The following is a 24,698-nucleotide window of genomic DNA, read 5'->3' on the forward strand; positions in this document are numbered from 1 at the left end:
AACCTGGTTATTCTGTGATTCTATGTGTCTGTGATAAAAGAGTATCACAACCTGGTTATTCTGTGATTCTATGTGTCTGTGATAAAAGGGTATCACAACCTGGTTATTCTGTGATTCTATGTCTGTGATAAAAGAGTATCACAACCTGGTTATTCTGTGATTCTATGTCTGTGATAAAAGAGTATCACAACCTGGTTATTCTGTGATTCTATGTGTCTGTGATAAAAGAGCATCACAACCTGGTTATTCTGTGATTCTATGAGTCTGTGATAAAAGAGTATCACAACCTGGTTATTCTGTGATTCTATGTGTCTGTGATAAAAGAGTATCACAACCTGGTTATTCTGTGATTCTATGTCTGTGATAAAAGAGTATCACAACCTGGTTATTCTGTGATTCTATGAGTCTGTGATAAAAGAGTATCACAACCTGGTTATTCTGTGATTCTATGTGTCTGTGATAAAAGAGTATCACAACCTGGTTATTCTGTGATTCTATGTGTCTGTGACAAAAGAGTATCACAACCTGGTTATTCTGTGATTCTATGAGTCTGTGATAAAAGAGTATCACAACCTGGTTATTCTGTGATTCTATGTGTCTGTGATAAAAGAGTATCACAACCTGGTTATTCTGTGATTCTATGTCTGTGATAAAAGAGTATCACAACCTGGTTATTCTGTGATTCTATGTCTGTGATAAAAGAGTATCACAACCTGGTTATTCTGTGATTCTATGTCTGTGATAAAAGAGTATCACAACCTGGTTATTCTGTGATTCTATGTCTGTGATAAAAGAGTATCACAACCTGGTTATTCTGTGATTCTAGGAGTCTGTGATAAAAGAGTATCACAACCTGGTTATTCTGTGATTCTATGTCTGTGATAAAAGAGTATCACAACCTGGTTATTCTGTGATTCTATATGAGTCTGTGATAAAAGAGTATCACAACCTGGTTATTCTGTGATTCTATGTCTGTGATAAAAGAGTATCACAACCTGGTTATTCTGTGATTCTATGTCTGTGATAAAAGAGTATCACAACCTGGTTATTCTGTGACTCTATGTCTGTGATAAAAGAGTATCACAACCTGGTTATTCTGTGATTCTAGGAGTCTGTGATAAAAGAGTATCACAACCTGGTTATTCTGTGATTCTATATGAGTCTGTGATAAAAGAGTATCACAACCTGGTTATTCTGTGATTCTATGTCTGTGATAAAAGAGTATCACAACCTGGTTATTCTTTATTTCTATGTCTGTGATAAAAGAGTATCACAACCTGGTTATTCTGTGATTCTATGTCTGTGATAAAAGAGTATCACAACCTGGTTATTCTGTGATTCTATGTCTGTGATAAAAGAGTATCACAACCTGGTTATTCTGTGACTCTATGTCTGTGATAAAAGAGTATCACAACCTGGTTATTCTGTGATTCTAGGAGTCTGTGATAAAAGAGTATCACAACCTGGTTATTCTGTGATTCTATGAGTCTGTGATAAAAGAGTATCACAACCTGGTTATTCTGTGATTCTATGTCTGTGATAAAAGAGTATCACAACCTGGTTATTCTGTGATTCTATGTCTGTGATAAAAGAGTATCACAACCTGGTTATTCTTTATTTCTATGTCTGTGATAAAAGAGTATCACAACCTGGTTATTCTGTGATTCTATGTCTGTGATAAAAGAGTATCACAACCTGGTTATTCTGTGATTCTATGAGTCTGTGACAAAAGAGTATCACAACCTGGTTATTCTGTGATTCTATGAGTCTGTGATAAAAGAGTATCACAACCTGGTTATTCTGTGATTCTATGAGTCTGTGATAAAAGAGTATCACAACCTGGTTATTCTGTGATTCTATGTCTGTGATAAAAGAGTATCACAACCTGGTTATTCTGTGATTCTATGTCTGTGATAAAAGAGTATCACAACCTGGTTATTCTGTGATTCTAGGAGTCTGTGATAAAAGAGTATCACAACCTGGTTATTCTGTGATTCTATGAGTCTGTGATAAAAGAGTATCACAACCTGGTTATTCTGTGATTCTATGTCTGTGATAAAAGAGTATCACAGCCTGGTTATTCTGTGATTCTAGGAGTCTGTGATAAAAGAGTATCACAACCTGGTTATTCTGTGATTCTATGTGTCTGTGATAAAAGAGTATCACAACCTGGTTATTCTGTGATTCTATGTGTCTGTGATAAAAGAGTATCACAACCTGGTTATTCTGTGATTCTATGTCTGTGATAAAAGAGTATCACAACCTGGTTATTCTGTGATTCTATGTCTGTGATAAAAGAGTATCACAACCTGGTTATTCTGTGATTCTATGTCTGTGACAAAAGAGTATCACAACCTGGTTATTCTGTGATTCTATGAGTCTGTGATAAAAGAGCATCACAACCTGGTTATTCTGTGATTCTATGTCTGTGATAAAAGAGTATCACAACCTGGTTATTCTGTGATTCTATGAGTCTGTGATAAAAGAGTATCACAACCTGGTTATTCTGTGACTCTATGAGTCTGTGATAAAAGAGTAGTATCACAACCTGGTTATTCTGTGATTCTATGAGTCTGTGATAAAAGAGTATCACAACCTGGTTATTCTGTGATTCTATGTCTGTGATAAAAGAGTATCACAACCTGGTTATTCTGTGACTCTATGCCTGTGATAAAAGAGTATCACAACCTGGTTATTCTGTGATTCCATGTCTGTGATAAAAGAGTATCACAACCTGGTTATTCTGTGATTCTATGTCTGTGATAAAAGAGTATCACAACCTGGTTATTCTGTGACTCTATGTCTGTGATAAAAGAGTATCACAACCTGGTTATTCTGTGACTCTATGTCTGTGATAAAAGAGTATCACAACCTGGTTATTCTGTGACTCTATGTCTGTGATAAAAGAGTATCACAACCTGGTTATTCTGTGATTCTATGTCTGTGATAAAAGAGTATCACAACCTGGTTATTCTGTGATTCTATGTCTGTGATAAAAGAGTATCACAACCTGGTTATTCTGTGACTCTATGTCTGTGATAAAAGAGTATCACAACCTGGTTATTCTGTGGTTCTGAGTCTGTGATAAAAGAGTATCACAACCTGGTTATTCTGTGGTTCTATGTCTATGATAAAAGAGTATCACAACCTGGTTATTCTGTGGTTCTATGTCTGTGATAAAAGAGTATCACAACCTGGTTATTCTGTGGTTCTATGTCTGTGATAAAAGAGTATCACAACCTGGTTATTCTGTGATTCTATGTCTGTGATAAAAGAGTATCACAACCTGGTTATTCTGTGATTCTATGTCTGTGATAAAAGTATCACAACCTGGTTATTCTGTGATTCTATGTCTGTGATAAAAGTATCACAACCTGGTTATTCTGTGATTCTATGTCTGTGATAAAAGTATCACAACCTGGTTATTCTGTGATTCTATGTCTGTGATAAAAGTATCACAACCTGGTTATTCTGTGATTCTATGAGTCTGTGATAAAAGAGTATCACAACCTGGTTATTCTGTGATTCTATGAGTCTGTGATAAAAGAGTATCACAACCTGGTTATTCTGTGATTCTATGTCTGTGATAAAAGAGTATCACAACCTGGTTATTCTGTGATTCTATGTCTGTGATAAAAGAGTATCACAACCTGGTTATTCTGTGATTCTATATGAGTCTGTGATAAAAGAGTATCACAACCTGGTTATTCTGTGATTCTATGTCTGTGATAAAAGAGTATCACAACCTGGCTATTCTGTGAGTCCATGAGTCTATGATAAAAGAGTATCACAACCTGGTTATTCTGTGACTCTATGTCTGTGATAAAAGAGTATCACAACCTGGTTATTCTGTGATTCTATGAGTCTATGATAAAAGAAGAGAGATTCAGACTAGATAGAAGACATTTTCTACACTGAGGGTAGGGAAACACTATCCCAGGTTGCTCAGATTGATGGTATATGCCCCATCCACGGAAACATTCCAGGTCAGGTTGGACAGGGCTCTAAGCAACCTGATGTAGTTGATATGTGCCTGATGACTGCAGGGGTTTGGACTGTGTGACCTTTAAAGGGCAATCCATCCCAAGGTTCTATAATCCACAAGGGAACTGCAGGCTGCAATTGCAAGTCCATGAAGCCAGCACTGTGACTCCTGGTCTGACCCAGCAGCACATTCTGTTTCTGGAGAAGGAGACTACAGGACCTCTCTGGGCAGCCTGTCCCAGTGCTTCGGCACCCTCACAGGAAAGACTTTTCTCCTCACTTTCAGATGGAACCTCCTGGCTTCAAGTTTGTGCCTGGTGCCCCTTGTCCTGTCACTGGGCACCACTGTCAAAAGTCAGGTCCCCTCCTCCTGCTCCTTGCCCTTTAGATATTGATGAATCACAGAATTAAGCAGGTTGGAAGAGACCTCTAGGATCGTTGAGTCCAACCTACCACCTAACCCTTCTAATTAACTAACCCATGGCACTAAGTGCCTCATCCAGCCTCCATTTAAACACCTCCAGGGACTGGGACTCCACCACCTCCCTGGGCAGCCCATTCCAATGCCAATCACTCTTTCCATGAAGAATCTCTTCCTAACGTCCAGTCTAAAGCTGCCCTTGTGCAGCTTGAGACTGTGTCCTCTTGTTCTGCCACTGAACATTGTGAAGATCCCCTCTCAGACTTCTCTCTTAGACAAAGGTTTAAAGTGATTCACAAGTTCTTCACCTCACCCACTGTGATCTGTAATTCATGCTAAACATCTTGCCACTACTGAGCCATCTCTGATACACTGCTCCAAAATCATACTTCTAAAGGGATGTATTTTCTTTCATCTCACCCACAGCTGCACCTAACTGTATCACAGAACTACAGGCTTTCCAAAACTAAGTTTTCTCTGCCCCAAATATTTGCCCTTGCCCCCAGAAAGTCCTCTCTGTGCAAACTGCTAAAATATCTCATGCTGAGAATTCCTCTGACACAGACAGCACATAAACCAAACTACCACTGCCACAGTAGCATTTGCAAATAGAAGCCTGAACTTTACTTCTCTAGTAAGCATCATGGATTAAAAAATATCATTATCCATATTAAGTTACATATGGATAACCAGATATTAATTCCAGCCTGCTGCCCTCCCAGCTTTGGATAGCCAAAAGTGCAGGGGTCTGCACTTTGGCCACAACAACCCCAAGCAGCACTACAGGCTGGGGACAGAGTGGCTGAGAGCAGCCAGGCAGAGAGGGAGCTGGGGGTGCTGGTAGAGAGTAGCTTAAGATGAGGCAGCAGTGCTCAGGTGGGCAGCAGAGCCAATGGCATCCTGGGCTGGCTCAGGAGCAGTGTGGCCAGCAGGACAAGGGAGGTTCTTCTGCCCCTATACTCAGCACTACCAGGCCACACCTGGAGTGCTGTGTCCAGTTCTGAGCTCCTCAATTCAGGAGAGACGTTGAGGTGCTGGAAGGTGTCCAGAGAAGGGCAGCAAGGCTGGGGAGGGGCCTGGAACACAAACCCTATGAGGAGAGGCTGAGGGGGCTGGGGGTGTGCAGCCTGCAGAAGAGGAGGCCCAGGGCAAACCTCATTGCTGTCTATAACTACATCAAGGGGGGCTGTAGCCAGATGGGGTTGGGCTCTGCTGTCAGACAAGCAGCAATAGAACAAGGGGACACAGTCTCAAGTTGTGGCAGGGGAGGTCTAGGCTGGATGTTAGGAGGAAGTTGTTGTCAGAGAGAGTGATTGGCATTGGAATGGGCTGCCCAGGGAGGTGGTGGAGTTGCTGTGCCTGGAGGTGTTGAAGCCAAGCCTGGATGAGACACTTAGTGCCATGGTCTGGTTGCTTGGCTAGGGCTGGGTGCTAGGTTGGGCTGGCTGAGCTTGGCGGTCTCCTCCAACCTGGCTGGCACTTAGTGCCATGGTCTAGTTGACTGGAAAGGGATGGGTGATAGGTTTGGCTGGATGATCTTTGAGGTCTCTTCCAACCTGGTTGATTCTGTGATTCTATGAATTGGACATGGATTTGTGTGCTAAACACCCTCTGACCCCGTGAAGAGCAGACTGCTGCTCTCCCGCTGAAGAAAGCCCTTAACCAGAGACACTGAATCACCAAACCAAAGCCAAAGAGCATCAGGAAGGGAACACAGAATGTTTCAACTTGCTACCACAGCCATCAACATGCAGTGTAAATGTTTTTTTTTGCTTTGGCATGTATTTTCCCAGCTCAGTAGGAGAACAGGGGTTTGATTCCCTAATGATATGTTACGTGACCCACGAACAGGCACGGTTAGAGCACTCACTTCCTCCACTGTGAGTTGTTAGTAACACATTACTATCAGAGACTTGACCATCTTCCAGGAGCATACGTGAGGGGCAAATCTTTTCCATTTTCCAGTAACCTATGATAGTGTAAGATGGTATTAGTACACTGCTACTGGTATGTGTTAATACATGCATATTGAATAATGACAAACAAGTGAAGCATTCTCTTTTAGCACTAGCTTAGCCAACATTTCATCAACTCTCAACTAAACACACACACACGTTGACTCTTCCAGTGCTAAGACTGGCTTTTACCATCTATTTTAATAACAAAATACTTGGGAAGACTTCAAGCAGCTTTAAGAATATTGTATATATAAGGAAGGAAAACATGGCAGCCAAAAATGACTTTCAGCAGTACTGTTTAAAGACACATAGGTGGGTTTGAATATCTTGGCCTTACCCTTCCTTTTCAGGTACTCAGCAATGAGAGCAGCAATGTGAATATAGCACATGGCAGCCTGTAAGGAGAGACCAAGGCACACATAGAGGTTAAAGGACATTGCTTGACTTACAGCATGCATCTGGTAAGGTACTTTAAGCACTGTTGAGTCAGACTGCAGAAAGAGGAAGACAAAATTGATACAACCACTTAAGGAAATAAAAGGTTAAACCTTTTGTGAGTGTTAATTTCACACAGTGTCTTAAGGAAAAGGAGATATTTGCACTGAAAACCTGTAAGATTACTTAGCAAATAAGATATTCCTGGGTTGATATGGATAAATTTCTTGCTAACAGAGAACATGAACTGATAAGCATGAGCAACCCTGGAACACAAACCCTATGAGGAGAGGTTGAGGGAGCTGGGGGTGTGCAGCCTGCAGCAGAGGAGGCTCAGGGCAGACCTCATTGCTGGCTACAACTACCTGAAGGGAGGCTGGAGCCAAGTGGGGTTGGGCTCTTCTCCCAGAAAACCAGCAACAGAACAAGGGGACACAGTCTCAAGTTGTGGCAGGGGAGGTCTAGGCTGGATGTTAGGAGGAAGTTCTTCACAGAGAGATTGGCATTGGAATGGGCTGCCCAGGGAGGTGGTGGAGTCACCATCCCTGGAGGTGTTCAAGGAAATCCTGGATGAGGCACTTAGTGCCATGGTCTGGTTGCTTGGCTAGGGCTGGGTGCTAGGTTGGACTGGCTGAGCTTGGAGGTCTCTTCCAACCTGGTTGATTCTATGAGTCTATGAACCTGTGCTGCAGAGTGTCCTTGAGTCCATCCCGGAGGCACGAACTAAGATGGTGAAACAAACCCCCACATGCAGCTGCAGGAGGCAGGGTCTGCTGGCTGCAGGAGGCTGACCCTACAGGTTGCTTATATAACCTATCTGTACCTCACACATAGCCTTAAGCCTATCTGTACCTTCCACATGTACCAATCTGAACTAAGCTAGCTGTGCACACCTCTTCCAAGTTAGCATCTAAGCCACTGTACCACCACAATAAATGGAAGAACAATGATCTAACCATGTTGGTGTAACAACTTGTTACTCTGGGGTGCAACACTGGCAGGTTAAGCACTGACATTTTGCATCTCTCATTTTAGTTTCTGATGATAAGCACAGCACAGCATAAACAAAGCTCCTCTCCTATGCTGCAATGGAGGAGACAAAAATCCTTCATGTAAGTTATGCCCCAGTCAGAAGCTCATCAGCCCTACAGCTGCTGTGCCTGCTTAGCTTCGGCTTCTCCAGCATCTTCACCTCTTGCACAAGCACACAGCAGGTAGTTGGAAGTAGGTAAACTGGGATAAGAAACACCTAGCGATGTGTTTGCCCTTCAAACCTATCTTCCTCTAACTTCAAGCAGATGGAAGACACCGCATGGCTCTCTTGACCCACTCCTTTTGTCTTACAGAGCCTACTCCTTCACTGCAATTACCTCTGACAGGTCTCCGTTTCTCGCATGGATCTTGGCCATGCTTTCCAGCCACGTCCTGCGCAACTCAGGTGTACTGGCATAGGAGTTTGCCAGGCTGTACTGCAGATCCACGAGCATCTCAGGGTCCTTCTCGTGCTCCTTCATCTGTGCTGTGGCCATCAGAACAGTCCTGATGCGTTTGGTCAGGTCCTTCACCTCTGCTGGGAAATTAACGTTCTTTGGGAAAGATAAGCAATGCATCACTAAAACCATCCAAAAGGCCACATGCAGCACCCCTCAACAAGCTCTGCTTATGGAAGACCTTTCCCCTTTTCTCTAACTCAGTAAGTTCTGAGCAGAGACACAGCTCTACATGTACACTGTACACAAATCCTTTGCCTTTTCCTACTGATGTGTCATAGTGTCTACTAGACATCCCAGTCAGCTGTACCGCTGTCTCAAACTGAAATCTTTGCTCCTTGGTCACCTCCTGGACTTAGAACTGGATTCTTGTACACTTGAGGCCCTCCTGGTGACATTCAAAACCAGATTTGATGTGGCCCTGGCCAGGCTGCTCTAATTGGAGGTCATCTTGCAAGGTGTTGGACAAGATGATCCCGCACACTGAAGGGGTGTTGGACAAGATGACCTCTGAAGGTCCTTTCCAACCCAATGCAATCTGTGAATCTGTGTGTTGTAGACAGTCCTGCTGAACCACACACCCAGCACATCTCACCACAGTGAATGAAGTACCACAGCCTGGCTCCTGCCCTTAGCACACAGCCCAAGATTAAAACAAGGTCTTTGTCTTACTCATGTCAGCTGTGCTCAATGTGTTTAACACAGCTTTGCTGTTTCAGATAGGCAATGAAATACAGTTCCAGTTTCAGATCTTTCTCCTCCTCTTCTTTGTTTAAATATAAAAAACATTCAGAACTATTAAATGAAATGAAGTGCTTCCATCCTGGGTGTCCCACAGAGAAGAGCATGTTACTGACTACAGTGCTGGGAAATCAAAGCTGGACTTAGAAAACACACACAATTGTAACTGCATCTCATTAGCTGAGACATCAAATTACTTGTGGTAATTAACCATCAATTTGTTTGCACCAAGTTTATTATTAGCCTCAGGGAAGACACCCTAAAGTCACCTCCAGAGAAGGAAAACCACCTCTCCAAAGTATAAAATTCATGTCACCAAATGTTTGAATGGGAATTAAAACCTGGAATCTTTTCCCAGCACCTTTAGTACAGACAAAGAATATAACAGCACTGGTAATGACTCCAGGAGCTAGAAGCCTTTTTCAGGGTTTTAGGAAGCTGTCACAAAGGCTGAGGGAGCTGGGGGTGTGCAGCCTGGAGAAGAGGAGGCTCAGGGCAGAGCTCATTGCTGTCTACAACTCCCTGAAGGGAGGCTGTAGCCAGGTGGGGTTGGGCTCTGCTGCCAGGCAAGCAGCAAGAGAACAAGGGAACACAGCCTCAAGAAAAGACTGGATGAGGCACTTAGTGCCATGGTCTAGTTGACTGGATAAGGCTGGGGGCTGGGTTGGACTGGATGAGCTTGGAGGTCTCTTCCAACCTGGTTGATTCTATGATTCTATGATTCTATGATGTTAGGAGGAAGCTGTTGTCAGAGAGAGTGACTGGCATTGGAATGGGCTGCCCAGGGAGGTGGTGGAGTCACTGTCCCTGGAGGTGCTCAATCAAAGCCTGGCTGAGGCACTTAGTGCCATGGTCTGGTTGCTTGGCTAGGGCTGGGTGCTAGGTTGGACTGGATGATCTTGGGGGTCTCTTCCAACCTGGTTGATCCTACGATTCTATGAAACCCAACTGAACAGACTAAAGGGGCAGTTTGTAGACTAAAAATTATGGCTCCACTGTAATGTTGTTTCGTTACTTACACCACATCACCCCTGACTTTAGGCAAATCAACAAAATAAGCACTGAATGACAAACAATACAGCTTTCAAAACAAAAAAAAAAACTCAACAAAACCAAATCCTTCTTCTCTTGTTTAAAAATGATTTTCCATCCCTAAGCTTCTGAGTCACAAACAGTGCCAGGACTTTCAGGGCTGCCTGAAACAAAAGCACCCTAAGAACAGATAAAATCCCTGCCGCCGATTTGATTCAGCAAAATGCTTGTTCCTCTGAAATCACTGACCTTTTGTGAGAGGTAGTGATTAGCAGAAGAAGAAAAACCATTTCTTACTTTCATCTGCTTGTCTCCGTTGGCAAAATTATTGATGATGGCGAGCGAGTGCTGGAAGCGCGACCCGCCGATGCCGGCATCCGCGATCAGCTGGCTCACAGCTTTGATGAGCTGCACAGGGGAGCGAGCACAGGCCACAATCAGCACAGACAAACAGAGATTCTGAAGAGCTTTTCACCCCTGTTCTAACATGATTTGATCTGGCAGGCTAGAGATGCGCTTTTACACCTCTGCTAAGAAGGTAATATGCATGGACGTGAGGATTGTGAATCACCTGTCCAGACTTTGCGTTCCGGAGAGCTTCAAGTTCCTTTCTTCTCCCTCCCCACCCCCTCCACGAGTTTCAATGGGGAGGAGAAGAAAGTGCAAAAACTGCTTTTTCCCCCCACACCCTGCAGGCTCGAAGGGGCAGCAGCAGGAGGCCTTTCCGCAGCTGCGCTGAGCCCTGTGGCAGCCTGCGCTGCAGTCAGGCTGGGGCTGGGCTGGGTTTTGTGCCCAGGGTCGATGGCAAAATGGACACTTTGTCTGGAAAAGCAGCAATGGAGCAAGGGAGAGGGCAGAAGGAGGTTCCTGCCTTGACAGAGCTCCTGCCAGGACAGGTCCCTGCCGTGACAGAGTTGCCCATCGGGACCGTCCCTGCCTTTGGACAGCTCCTGCCTTTGGCACGGCTCTGGGCTTTGCCCCGTCCCTGCCTTTGGATGCTCTCCTCACTCCTGCACCAGCCTGTGCAAGCCTGCAGGCTTGGCAAGCCCTGGGGCCCTTGCAGAGAGCTGCCGGCGGCAGCCGGACCTGGCTGCTCTGCAGCACAGCCCAGCCCTGTGCTGGCTGCCTCCTGAGCTGGGCAGCCCCCAGCAGTGTGCCTCTGCCCTGCCCTGCCCAGCCAGCGTCGCTCCCACCAATGCCTGTCTGGTGGCAGCTGTGCCCAGAGGCACTCCTGAGCTTGGCAGCTCTGCCACTCGCCTTGGGCTGCTGCCGCCTGCACCCAGACTATTGGCTACTGCTTGCGGCGCCAGGAGGCAGCTGAGAGCAGAGAGATGCAGCAAGGGATCACTGCCCCATGCCCATCTCAGCTCTGTGAGCACAGCTGCTCCCTTCACTCTCTGCTCAGCCTGACTGACAGTGGGCTAGAGCTGTGCTTGTAGCTTAGCCTCTTCCATCTCCTGACTTCCTAAGTCTCTGCACTTGTCCAAGACATCCTTTGGAGAACTCCTGATGGAGTTAGAACCTGTAAATAAACCTAAGCTGGTTCTGCAGGTAGCCTGGGGGTAGTGTGGTCAGCAAAACAAAATCGTTCTGGTTTGATGATTCCTGACTCCCCCACATTCATCCCCTGCCTCCACGACAGTTTGTGACCACACACAGCTGGCAGTGCAGGTGCACTGTGAGGGCTCCTGGGCTTCACCAGGAATATGCCTTTGTAGTCAGGAAGGCAAATGGTTTCCTAGGGTGCACCAGTACAGGTGAGGGGTTGACCTGCTGGAAAGCAGCTCTGCAGAAAAGCACCTGGGTGTCAATTTAGGCAACATGAACCATCAGTGTATCCTCTTGAACAAAGAGGCATCCTCTTGGCACCTCTCCTGGGGTGCATTGAGTGTGAGCAGCAGATTAAGAGAGGTTCTCCTCACCATCTACTCTGCTCTGGTGAGGTCACATCTGCAGTGTCCAGTTCTGGGCTCCCCAATTTAGGAGACACAGGGAACTACTGGAAAGAGTCCAGAGAAGACTACAAAGAAGTGGAGGAAACTGGAGCATCTCTCTGGTGAAAAAAGGCTGAGAGACTTGGGGCTGTTTAGCCTGGAGAAGAGCAGACTGAGTGGAGATTTTTCAATGCTTATCAACAGGTAAAGGGTGGGAGTCAAGAGGATGGGGCAAGACTCTTTCCAGTGGTGCCCAGCAACAGGACTAGGAGTGACAAAAGCACAAACAGGAACCCAGGAGGTTCCACCCAAACATGAGGCAAAAAATTCTTTCCTGTGAGGATTCTGGAGCCCTGCAACAGACTGCCCAGAGAGGTTATGGAGTCTTCTTCTCTGAAGAGATTTCAAACCTGCCTGGACACAGCAATTCTGGGCAGTCTGCATTAAATGACCCTGCTTTAGCAGAGATATTGGACCATAGGATCTCCAGAGGCTCCTTCCAACCTTCCCAAGCTGGAATTCTGTCATCATACCATTACATTCTGCTCAGTTCCTTCTTCAGCATTGCTCTCACTGCTGTTAACACGTGAATCAAGAACAGCCATCTCCCTGGCTATTTACTGGCTGTCTGGCTGCATTCACAGCTGTTGCCTGTCCCTGGAACAGAGCCATGCAGCCCAAGAACAGCAGAGAATCCAGCCCAGTGTCTGTATGTAGACTTGGCAGGGAAATGGAGCTGCTGCAGAGAATTAGCACAGAGTGAGGACTCCACAAGGTTTGCTTTGATACGATGCATAAAAGTAATAACTATAAATGCCAACTCAGGATGAGCTAAATACCAACGAGCTCACACCTCACTTACCTGCAGATGGGATCTGACTATTGATTTCTGCTTGTTAAATTCAAAGTTCTTCCTCATGAAGAAATAGAGCAGAGCAGATGCCTCTGTCTGAGTTGAACGTGACCTGTGGTTACAACACTTGAGGATTTCATAGCAGAGCGAGCCGCAGAGATCTGCTTGTCCTTGGAAGAAGGCTGATGGGAACTGTTGAGAAAAGGTGTGAGCACGTTCAGCTCTGCTCTCAGGCCTGGGCAAGGTCATTCTGACTCAATACATTTTGCTGTTAACTTCTCACTAAAAACAATTATCTCTCCTACACTCATTCACAGCAGGGGGTAGTGAAAAAATTAGATGGGTAGGTTCAGGCTGGCTGTGAGGAGGAAGTTGTTGAGCATGAGAGTGGTGAGAGGCTGGACTGGGTTGCCCAGGGAGGTGGTTGAGGCCCCATGGCTGGAGGTGTTTGAGGCCAGGCTGGCTGAGGTTGTGGGCAGCCTGCTCTAGGGTAGGGTGTCCCTGGGCATGGCAGGGGGGTTGGAAATGGCTGCTCCTTGTGGTCCCTTCCAACCATGACTGATTCTCTGATTCTGAGAACATAGAGCGTGGGGGCTGGGGCCTCCAAACAATATCCACATAAATACACGTGGCAGCTACCTGCATATTCAACAGGCAGACCAGAACCAGAGGATTGAATCCTCATCAAGAGCTTCCCCAGATCTCTTCTGCTGCTGTCTCAAGCTGGAAGCACGTAGAGGATTTGATGGGAAAGGCAGATCATAGAAACACAGAATCAAGCAGGTTGGAAGAGACCTCCAAGCTCAGCCAGCCCAACCTAGCACCCAGCCCTAGCCAAGCAACCAGACCATGGCACTAAGTGCCTCAGCCAGGCTTTGCTTCAACACCTCCAGGCACAGCGACTCCACCACCTCCCTGGGCAGCCCATTCCAATGCCAATCACTCTCTCTGACAACAACTTCCTCCTCACATCCAGCCTAGACCTCCCCTGCCACAACTTGAGAATGTGTCCCCTTGTTCTGTTGCTGCTTGCCTGGGAGAAGAGACCAACCCCACCTGGCTACAGCCTCCCTTCAGGGAGTTGTAGCCAGCAATGAGGTCTGCCCTGAGCCTCCTCTTCTGCAGGCTGCACAACCCCAGCTCCCTCAGCCTCTCCTCACAGGGCTCTGCTCCAGGCCCCTCACCAGCCTTGCTGCCCTTCTCTGGACACCTTCCAGCACCTCAACATCTCTCTTGAATTGAGGAGCCCAGAACTGGACACTCAAGGTGTGGCCTGAGCAGTGCTGAGCACAGGGGTAGAAGAACCTCCCTTGTCCTGCTGGCCACACTGCTCCTGAGCCAGGCCAGGATGCCATTGGCATTGGAGCTCTTCTGTAGTGCCAGGGTGTTGTGGAAGTTTTTGCTGATGAAATACTTCTTGTTGCTTTGAGCATTAACAAGACAAGTTGGTTTATAGCCTTGGAATGCCTAATGGAGACTGGAGAATCACTGAATCTACGGCTGGAGTTGCAAAGTGGGGCAGCAATCATTATTCAGATCCTCTGAAGCCTGCAGGAGTTGTTACTGTCTAACTGTGAAGCCTTCACAAAGGGTGAAAAGGAGGAGGTGGGGAATCAAGGCAAGATTTTTAGCAGTATGGAGAAATTGGCCTCTGATATAACTCATGATAAGGATGAAAACTGCAAACACTTACAGGCACTACACAGATCAATACCAAGAGGGTTATTTCCATGTGCCAGGCACTTTGTGGTTGGACTGCTGGATTGCTCTCTGCTGGGTTACACTGGCTTGGATGAAATTGCTGTCAAGGATGAGTTGGTGTTGTGCCTGTAACCCCAGGCTGCAAGCTGGTGAAGGGTCTGGAGAACAAGTCTTTTGCTGAGGGAACTGGGATGCTTTAGCCTGGAGAAAAGGAGGCTGAGGGGAGACCTGGCTTTCCAGAACTCTCTGAAAGGAAGTTGGAGCCAAGTGAGGTTGGTCTTTTCTTCCAAGGTAAGCAGTGATAAGATGGGAGAAAATGGCTGAAGCTGCACCAGGGGAGGCTTAGGTTGGACATCAAAAGAAACTTCTTCATTGAAAGGGGTCTCTCAAACACTGGAACAGGCTGCCCAGGAAGGTGGTTGAATCCTCATCCCTGGAGGTCTTTAAAAGACAATGAGCTGCGGTGCTGAGGGCTGTGGTTTAGCAACAGACTTGGTAGAGTTAGGCAATGGTTAGATTCGATGATCTGAAAGGTCTTTTCCACTGAAATGACTCTGTGATTCTGAGCCATAATCCCATGTGCAAATTAGGATTAAGTAAAATCAGCACACAGAGGACTTCATACAAACACTGTATGGGCTGCAAAGACCAGCCTGGCCTCCAGGAAGTCCAGACAGCAGCTGGCACACAGCAAGAGGAAAAGCAGAGCAGCCAGTCATAGAATCATAGAATCAACCAGGTTGGAAGAGACCTCCAAGCTCATCCAGTCCAACCTAGCACCCAGCCCTAGCCAGTCAACCAGACCATGGCACTAAGTGCCTCAGCCAGGCTTTTCTTGAAGACCCCCAGGGACGGTGCCTCCACCACCTCCCTGGGCAGCCCATTCCAATGCCAATCACTCTCTCTGCCAACAACTTCCTCCTAACATCCAGCCTAGACCTACCCTGGCACAACTTGAGACTGTGTCCCCTTGTTCTATTGCTGGTTACCTGGGAGAAGAGGCCACCCCCCACCTGGCTACAATGCCCCTTCAGGTAGTTGTAGACAGCAATAAGATCACCCCTGAGCCTCCTCTTCTCCAGGCTAAACAGGCCCAGCTCCCTCAGCCTCTCCTCATAGGATTTGTGCTCCAGGCCCCTCACCAGCTTTGTTGCCCTTCTCTGGACATGTTCCAGCACCTCAACATCTTTCTTGAATTGAGGGGCCCAGAACTGGACACAGTACTCAAGGTGTGGCCTGACCAGTGCTGAGTCTTAGGAATGCAGAACAGCTCAGCAGCAAAACTGTGGGGGGGAGCTTGCACTACAATAAAGGTGATCAAGAAATAGGAAATTGAGTAGCGTAGTCCAACTGATAAACTTCCAGTGGTCAAGGTTCTAAACAGCAGGAGACAACAGGGAGTGAAGGATGGCTCTCCAAATCACATCTACTGTTTATCAGCAGAGTGGACACAATAGAGGACAGCCCAAAGGGAGATGGAAGATGTACATCATGGCTACAGGTCTCAAGTATCACCCAAGAAGTTCTGCTCCAGAAACCATGATGGATCCTGGTTCCCACAGAATTATAATCGTGAGAGCTACAGGATGAAAGAAAAGGGCAATCATGGATATTTACTCATCCTCCTTATCCCATCTGTCCTTACTGTCTGGTGTGCAGTTTAAAGCTGTCTGTGAATGGTTCATTTTATAGTTCCCCTGTGTCCCCAGGTCATGTTACTGGGAGAAACACCATTTCCTCCTGCTTTCCCCTGAGATAACTGGAACCAGGCCACATGGCTTGACCTGATCTATGCTGCTGCATTTCACAGAAGCCTCAGGGAGATCAGACCAGTGTGGCTTAATTCTGACTTCCTAATAGCAATTGTTATCTGTGCGCTACACTCTGGTTGGTTTCAAGATGATCTCATCTGCATTGTTGACTTGAGACTTGTGTAGCCTTTGCAGTTGGCACCAATTGCCCATGATCATTTATGGATGTGCAATGCAAGCAAAGAAGCAGTTTGACAAGGAAGCTTGTTTTTAGTCCAACACCTCTTTAACATCTTCATAGATGATCTGGATGAGGGCATGGAGTCAGTCATCAGCAAGTTTGCAGATGACACCAAGCTGGGGGCAGATGTGGCTGGGTTGGAGGGCAGAAGGGCTCTGCAGCAGGACCTTGACCACCTGCACAGATAGGCAGAGTCCAAGGGGATGGTGTTCAATAGCTCCAAGTGCAGGGTGCTGCACTTTGGCCACAACAACCCCATGCAGAGATACAGGCTGGGGTCGGAGTGGCTGAGAGCAGCCAGACAGAGAGGGATCTGGGGGTGCTGATTGATACCCACCTGAACATGAGCCAGCAGTGTGCCCAGGTGGCCAAGAGAGCCAGTGGCATCCTGGCCTGCATCAGCAATGGTGTGGCCAGCAGGAGCAGGGAGGTCATTCTGCCCCTGGACTCTGCACTGCTTAGACCTCACCTTGAGTGCTGTGTTCAGTTCTGGGCCCCCCAGTTTAGGAGGGACATTGAGATGCTTGAGTGTGTCCAGAGAAGGGCAACGAGGCTGGGGAGAGGCCTTGAGCACAGCCCTACGAGGAGAGGCTGAGGGAGCTGGGATTGGTTAGCCTGGAGAAGAGGAGGCTCAGGGGTGACCTCATTGCTGTCTACAACTACCTGAGGGGAGGTGGTGGCCAGGAGGAGGTTGCTCTCTTCTCTCAGGTGGCCAGCACCAGAACAAGAGGACACAGCCTCAGGCTGCGCCAGGGGAGATTTAGGCTGGAGGTGAGGAGAAAGTTCTTCCCTGAGAGAGTCATTGGACACTGGAATGGGCTGCCCGGGGAGGTGGTGGAGTCGCCGTCCCTGGAGCTGTTCAAGGCAGGATTGGACGTGGCACTTGGTGCCATGGTCTGGCCTTGAGCTTTGTGGTAAAGGGTCTCTTCCAACCCTGATGATACTGTGATGTTGACAATGAGATATTAGTAAAACTGCATTGGTCAGGAGGAACTTTTAGTGAAGGCTATGGAATACTCTCCTGTTAGCTTCTCTGGGGACAGCTGTAATCTGGATTCCATGATCCAGGGATGTGCCATGAGGACTGTGGAGCTCTGGGGTCTCAAGCTTTCTTCCATGGCATGAAAGCCAGTGACATAACCAGGCACCACAGACCCAGACATTCCTTCTCTATTAACTTTTTAAGCTCCATTGTCTCAGTAAAATTTCACTTCCCCAAACAAAACTAATTTTTCATGTATTGCAAACCTTTAATCAGCAATAAATCTGTGTGCTGGTTTGAGGCTAGCTGGAACATCTTAATGGGAAAAAATGAGGTGATAGGCTGTGAAAAGGAAAGAATGGTGATGTCTGCTGCACTCATAGGCTTGCTGAGATGGATAAAAAGAAGAATACAAACATAGATAAGACAGGGAGCCAGCGTGTGTGTGTCTGTCACAGTTGGTGCCTGTGATTTTCTCCCTGTGCAACCCAACTAATTCTGCTTCTAACTCCCTTTGCTGATCCTCCAAACTCACCTTGCACGTAAGGCAAAGTCTGGGATAAGGTAGAGGGGTGGAAAGAAGGTGGAAGGGTGGTTGGGAGCCCCTCCTGGGGACTCAGGTTTCTGGGAGGGCTGTTGGGTTTCTGTGTTACTTTTAACTTGTCTATTTCTGTCTATAGCTGTAAATATTGTAACTACCTGCTTGTATATTGTGCTAAGCTGTGAATATAAAGCTTCATTCCTTAACTTCCAGCCAGATGAGTCTAATCAGGGTGAGTTCACAAGAGCAGAGGACAGGTAACTCCCAAACCATCACAATATATTGTAACTACCTGCTTGTATATTGTGCTAAGCTGTGAATATAAAGCTTCATTCCTTAACTTCCAGCCAGATGAGTCTAATCTGGGTGAGTTCACAAGAGTGGGGGGACAGGTAACTCCCAAACCATCACAATATATTGTAACTACCTGCTTGTATGTTGTGCTAAGCTGTGAATACAAAGCTTCATTCCTTAACTTCCAGCTGGCTGAGTCTAGCCTGGGTGAGTCCATAAGAGTTGGGGAGCAGGTAACTCCCAAAGCATCACAATTTGGAGCCCTTTCAAAGCACCCATCTGTCCTCAAGCTGTAACATATGAATAGGTGAGAGTAAGAGAATAAACCCACAGTTACCTTGCCTACAAAGAGCCGCAGGGCAGCAAAGACGTGCTTGAGAGCTGCTGCTGACTGGTTGATCTGCAGGAAGAGCATGTGTGTGTCAAAGACTTTCTTCATCAAGGCGTTCTGGCAGTCAGACTGCTGCAGCTGCCTCTGGAAAAGTCCACAGACAAGACAGGACATTCTGGTTATTAACCTGAACAGAAAGGAGAAGGATCTGCAGGACTTTATATTGGAGTGCCCCTCCTCCACCCCAGTGTAATATCCCTGTGGATGCAGCATTGCCTGCTTGCTGCAGACTCCTTTCACTTGCAGTCTTTCAAGGACAGCCTTTTCCTATGCTCATAGTATATTTGTGGATGGCATGCACAAGGTTTAAGGGCTAGGGTGCCAGGAAGGAGATGGCTGGGTGCTAGGTTGGACTGGATGATCCTGGAGGTCTCTTCCAACCTGTTTGATTCTATGATGCTGTAGGAAACAAATTACATCACTGCTGCCTCAAAAGACACTGCGCAGTTCAGGTCTGACTTTCTCCATGGACATTACTTAGTCTCTTCCAAGCTGGTTGATTCTATGGTAGATTTGTCTGTTCATCTGTTTATTTAACCTTCATTGCTACAGCTTCAGAGACAGAATTTGCCCAAGGGCCAATATTTTCCTAATTTATGTATGATTTACTTCCCTCCCTCCAAATTAGCTCTAGTTTTTGCCTCTGACATTTATGTATGAGTGAATTTACTGTTCAGGATTGGATAAAGCCCAAAGCTCTGTTTGTCCCTTAACAGACAATCATAGAACAGTTTAGGTTGGAAGGGACCTCAAGGATCAGACAGTTCCAGCCCCCTGCCATAGGCAGGGACACCTCCCACTAGAACAGGTTGCTCAAGGCCTCATACAACCTGACCTTGTTGATTCTATGATTCTATGATCAATTAAAAAGGAGCTGCCTGCTGTGCTGTAGCTGTGAGATCTTCAGCAAGACATCTGTGCCAGTGTTCATAGAGTGGTTTTTAAGGGGGCAGAAATCTACCTTGCTGACCTGATGACACGGAGATGATAAGCAGTTTGGAACTCTTTCATCTAAACCCCCTGCAATCTAGTGGCATAACTATGATTCAGACAAGGTGATGTTTTACTGTGTGTGTGACACTTTCATGTAGAGCAGGGCTGTATATAGCTCTGGATACAGAGGATGATGTTCTTCCACATTTTTCTTGGGTGTTATGAGTCAATCCTCTCATAAAATACCTTCACTGAAGACTGGTTTATCTATTTCCCTATCTTCCTGTCTCAGACATTTCACCGTATCACAGTATCATCAGGGTTGGAAGAGACCTCACAGATCATCAAGTCCAACCCTTTACCACAGAGCTCAAGGCTAGACCATGGCACCAAGTGCCACGTCCAACCTTGCCTTGAACAGCCCCACCACACATTCCACAGGGCACCACTGCAAACAGAAAATGAGTCAGCAAAGCCTACCTGGTGATTCAGAGTGTAAAGACACAACAGGTCAAGAATTGTGAGGGAAACTTCTGTGGCAATGTTGGCCTCAGTGTCTACGTACTGTATGATGTCTGTTTCATTGGAGCTGCCTGCAATAGGTAAAACACAAAATGACCAACAGCTTTCTGAGTGTAAAGACAATGTAATTCTGCAGTCTGGTCACGGAGCCTCAGCACAGCAGAGGTGGAGTTCCTAGATGCACATCTAACTGAATGGGCATTTGGAAGGAAATTGCTCACAGGAGCAGTCAGCTTTCCCCAGCTGCACCAGCAGTGTGAGTATATTCTTTCATTGTTGCTGTTTGTTCTCAGAGGAGGACAGGAACCCAACTGGAATGTGGGATGGATGGCTTTGATCTCATCATTTAAAGAGGCTTCGGTATGAAAAGGTCACTTTTGTTGACAGGTCTAATAAATGTGCCAGTGCACATCTGCTGGTACACCAAGGGGCACAGTCAGAGATGCAAGAGATGCTAGGAAGGGGGAAATAACCTGCCATTGAGACTAATTAAATACGTTAGGGTACTGCAAGTCATTTGTTTCTAAATAAACTTTCACCAAATTGAATCTCAGATTTCACCTGAAAAAAAAGCAATCAGCAGCTCTGTTTTATGTCTGGGCTCTTCAGGTTGTCTTTCACTGGCACTCAGGAAAACAGATTTACAGAGCCTGATCCACACCCCACAGAATTCCAGACAGAAGGAAGTAACTTTTGGTACTTACTTGCAGTGCTGCTGTCTATCATTTGCAAGAGTTTGGGGTTAGAGAGTGCATTTTTGCTGCGGATTATTGGTAATGTCTGAGATCTGTGATGCTTGTGGCTCTCGTGACTAGAAGTAGAATGCATCCTGAAAGGGAAATGTATCATTAAAAGATAGAAGCAAAGAATAAATTCTCATGCCTATGTAGAACTTAGCCATGCCAGAAGTTTCTGCAGCACTTCTCAAAGGCTGAGTCATACAAAGTGATGCAAAACCTTGGAGAGAAAATAGATGAAGGAGGAAGTGGTTGAGGTGCATAGAATAAAAAGAGACTTGTTGTGATTCCCTGCAGGAGACAAAACTCATTGAGCACTAAGGAAAAAAGCTCCAGATTCAAGAGCTGGCTGATGGTCAGAAAACTGCCTTTGGGTGAAAAGAAACTGAGATGAGCAGTAAGATTCCATGCAAGAATAAAGTTGCAGATGTACAAATCCCTTGAAGCTGGGGAAAGGCACAGAGAGGGCCCTGAGCTGGAAACAACAGTCACTGCTTCTGCAACGCTTTAAGGATTCATCTGAGCATTACAACAGCAGCTTCTAAGTCAGGCTGAAGGTTCAAGGGTCTCAATTCTTTTACAGTTGATGGCTTTGGAGGCTTTAAAATGTGTCATGCGTGGTGTCAACTTGTTTTCAGTCCACACTGTGACAGTGTAGAAGGGCTGGATGGTAACGATGATTGTGGCTGTACAGGAGTTAATAACACAACGTGTCCTTACCACTGGGAGAGCAGACCTGATGCCTGGCCAGAGGAGTTTGAACCTTTAAGGGTTCCATTATTCTGGGTGGCCTGGACAAACTTAAAAGCAGCAGCAATTTTCCTGTGAAGAGAAAATAACTTTTAATGTGTCATGGAATGTGACATTGATTTGTGCCCTGCCCCTGAAGAATAACTACAGCTCTGACCAAACCTGCCATGCAGCATGAAGTGGCTCATCTGCTGACCTTTCCTTTCTCCACAGTATGACATATAGACAAGTTCAGAGCACCAACACTAAATTAAAATTGAAATATCAGCTGAGACAAAGCCCACATTTCCCATTTCACACCATCTTACACTTCTTTAGAGCGAGCAGGAACAGGAGATTACTTTTTGTGGCTGTGGAACATCTCCTTATGCCCATTAAATCTATTCTTTCCATATATGGATGGAAAACAGTGTCCAAGCACCTCTGTTTAGCATAGGCAAAGAAATGTGGTTGGGAATTGCTTAGGATTTTGAGTATTAACTCACAGAATGGTTAGGGTTAGAAGGGACCTCTGACAATCATCTAGTCCTACAACCTTGCTAAAGCAGGGTCACGCAGAGCAGACTGCCCCAAACTGCAACGTCCAGGAGTGTTTGGAATCACTCCAGAGCAGGAGACTTCACAAGCTCTCTGGGCAGCCTACTCCAGGGCTGCATCCTCACAGGAAAGAAGTTTTTCCTCATGTTTGGATGGAACTTTCTAGGTTCCAGTTTGTGCCTGTTGCTTGCCTTGTCACTGGGCACCACTGAAAAGGGGCTAACCCCATCCTCTTGACAGTCTGTACTTTTGATACTGATAAGCTAAACAGTCCCAGGTCATTCAGCCTCTCCTTGCCAGAGATGCTCCAGTCCCCTCAGCATCTTTGTAGCCTCCACTGGACTCTCTCCAGTAGCTCCCTGTCTTAAAATTGAGAGGCCCAGAACTGGCCTAACAAGGCCAAGTGCAGGGTTCTGCACTTTGGCCACAACAACCCCAAGCAGCACTACAGGCTGGGGACAGAGTGGCTGAGAGCAGCCAGGAAGAAAAGGACCTGGGGGTGCTGGTAGGGAGTAGCTGAAGATGAGGCAGCAGTGCCCAGGTGGGCAGGAGAGCCAATGGCATCCTGGGCTGGCTCAGGAGCAGTGTGGGCAGCAGGACAAGGGAGGTTACTCTGCTCCTGTACTCAGCACTGCTCAGGCCACACCCTGAGTGCTGTAGCCAGTTCTGGGCCCCTCAATTCAAGAGAAGAGATGTTGAGATACTGGAACATGTCCAGAGAAGGTCAACAAAGCTGGTGAGGGGCTTGGAGCACAGCCCTGTGAGGAGAGGCTGAGGGAGTTGGGGGTGTGCAGCCTGCAGCAGAGGAGGCTCAGGGAGGACATCGTTGCTGGCTACAACTCCCTGAAGGGAGGCTGTAGCCAGGTGGGGTTGGGCTCTTCTGCCAGGCAGCCAGCACCAGAAGAAGGGGACACAGTCTCAAGTTGTGGCAGGGGAGGTCTAGGCTGGATGTTATGAGGAAGTTGTTGTCTGAGAGAGTGATTGGCATTGGAATGGGCTGCCCAGGGAGGTGGTGGAGTCACTGTCCCTGGAGGTGTTGAAGCCAAGCCTGGCTGGGGCACTTAGTGCCATGGTCTGGTTGACTGGCTAGGGCTGGGTGCTAGGTTGGGCTGGCTGAGCTTGGAAGTCTCTTCCAACCTGGTTGATTCTATGATTCACTAGTGCAGAGTAAAGGGGGAGGAGAACCTCCCTTGACCTGCTGGCCATGTTCTTCTTTAATGCACCCTAGGAGACCACTAAGCCTCTTGGCTACAAGAGCATATTGCCGAATCGTGGTGAACTTGTCTACCAGCTCTCCCAGGTTCCTCTCTGCTGAGTTGCTTTCCAGCAGATCAGCCTCTAACCTGCAGTGGTGCAGGAGGTTAACTCTTACTAGAAGAACCTACACTTGCCCTTGTTGAACTTCATTAGGTTCCCTTTCACCCAGCGAGGCATACATTGTCTCCTGCACGTCACAGTGATGCTCTCAGGAGCTACCCTCACTCAACCCCAACACAAAGCAGTAACACTCCCACGCTGCAAGGCACACAGATGGCAGCCTGCAGCTAGAGCATTACCTCACAATGTTGCGTTTCCCCAGGTATCTGAAGTTCTGCAAGCAAACCCTGAAAGACAAACCAACACATCTTATGGCTGTTAGTGGCTTCCCAGTGACAACAAAATGCTGAACCATAGTGTCCTAGACAGACACGTGGCACAGGCACCTCCTAGTAAGCCGACAGAGAAGAATGCAGCAGTTGCCAGATTAGGGATGCACAAGATGAGGCAGCACTTCCCACACCTTCATTCCCTTTCTCCAGGGCTGAAGGTTCCTCCACAGTGAAGAGATTACATGGCCTTTCCCATAGATTGGAAGCTTTGGGCAGCTAAACACTTTTCATGGATTGGAAGTTTTGGGGAACTAAACATTCTCCATGGATTGGAGGTTCTGGGGAACTAAACATTCTTCTCATGGATTGGAAGCTTTGGGCAACTAAACACTTTTCTTCTGGACTGGAAGTTTTGGGCAGCTAAACACTTTTCTTCTGGATTGGAAGTTTTGGGGAACTAAACACTCTTCATGGATTGGAAGTTTTGGGGAACTAAACACTCTTCATGGATTGGAAGTTTTGGGGAACTAAACACTCTTCATGGATTGGAGGTTTTGGGGAACTAAACACTCTTCATGGATTGGAAGTTTTGGGGAACTAAACACCCTTCATGGATTGGAAGTTTTGGGGAACTAAACACTCTTCATGGATTGGAAGTTTTGGGGAACTAAACACCCTTCATGGATTGGAAGTTTTGGGGAACTAAACACCCTTCATGGATTGGAAGTTTTGGGGAACTAAACACTTTTCATGGATTGGAGGTTTTGGGGAACTAAACATTCTTCATGGATTGGAGGTTTTGGGGAACTAAACACTTTTCATGGATTGGAGGTTTTGGGGAACTAAACACTTTTCTACTGGACTGGAAGTTTTGGGGAACT

General features: G+C 46.7%; 1 protein-coding gene across 1 annotated transcript in view; it reads right to left on the reverse strand.

Moving 5' to 3' along the window:
- DOCK10 (dedicator of cytokinesis 10) overlaps window positions 1-24,698 on the reverse strand; it is a 243,408-nt gene that overhangs the window by 27,640 nt on the left and 191,070 nt on the right. Inside the window, exons 38-47 of the mRNA XM_064152795.1 lie at window positions 23,785-23,832; window positions 21,662-21,763; window positions 20,909-21,033; window positions 20,163-20,275; window positions 18,696-18,833; window positions 12,858-13,040; window positions 10,359-10,469; window positions 8,169-8,384; window positions 6,701-6,758; window positions 6,276-6,374 (exon numbers count right to left, since the gene is read on the reverse strand). Coding sequence (XP_064008865.1) covers window positions 6,276-6,374; window positions 6,701-6,758; window positions 8,169-8,384; window positions 10,359-10,469; window positions 12,858-13,040; window positions 18,696-18,833; window positions 20,163-20,275; window positions 20,909-21,033; window positions 21,662-21,763; window positions 23,785-23,832 — 1,193 coding nt within the window. The remainder of the gene's footprint in view (window positions 1-6,275; window positions 6,375-6,700; window positions 6,759-8,168; window positions 8,385-10,358; window positions 10,470-12,857; window positions 13,041-18,695; window positions 18,834-20,162; window positions 20,276-20,908; window positions 21,034-21,661; window positions 21,764-23,784; window positions 23,833-24,698) is intronic.

Source organism: Pogoniulus pusillus, chromosome 13, assembly GCF_015220805.1.
Source record: "Pogoniulus pusillus isolate bPogPus1 chromosome 13, bPogPus1.pri, whole genome shotgun sequence".
In the NCBI taxonomy this organism is placed as follows: Eukaryota; Metazoa; Chordata; class Aves; order Piciformes; family Lybiidae; genus Pogoniulus; species Pogoniulus pusillus.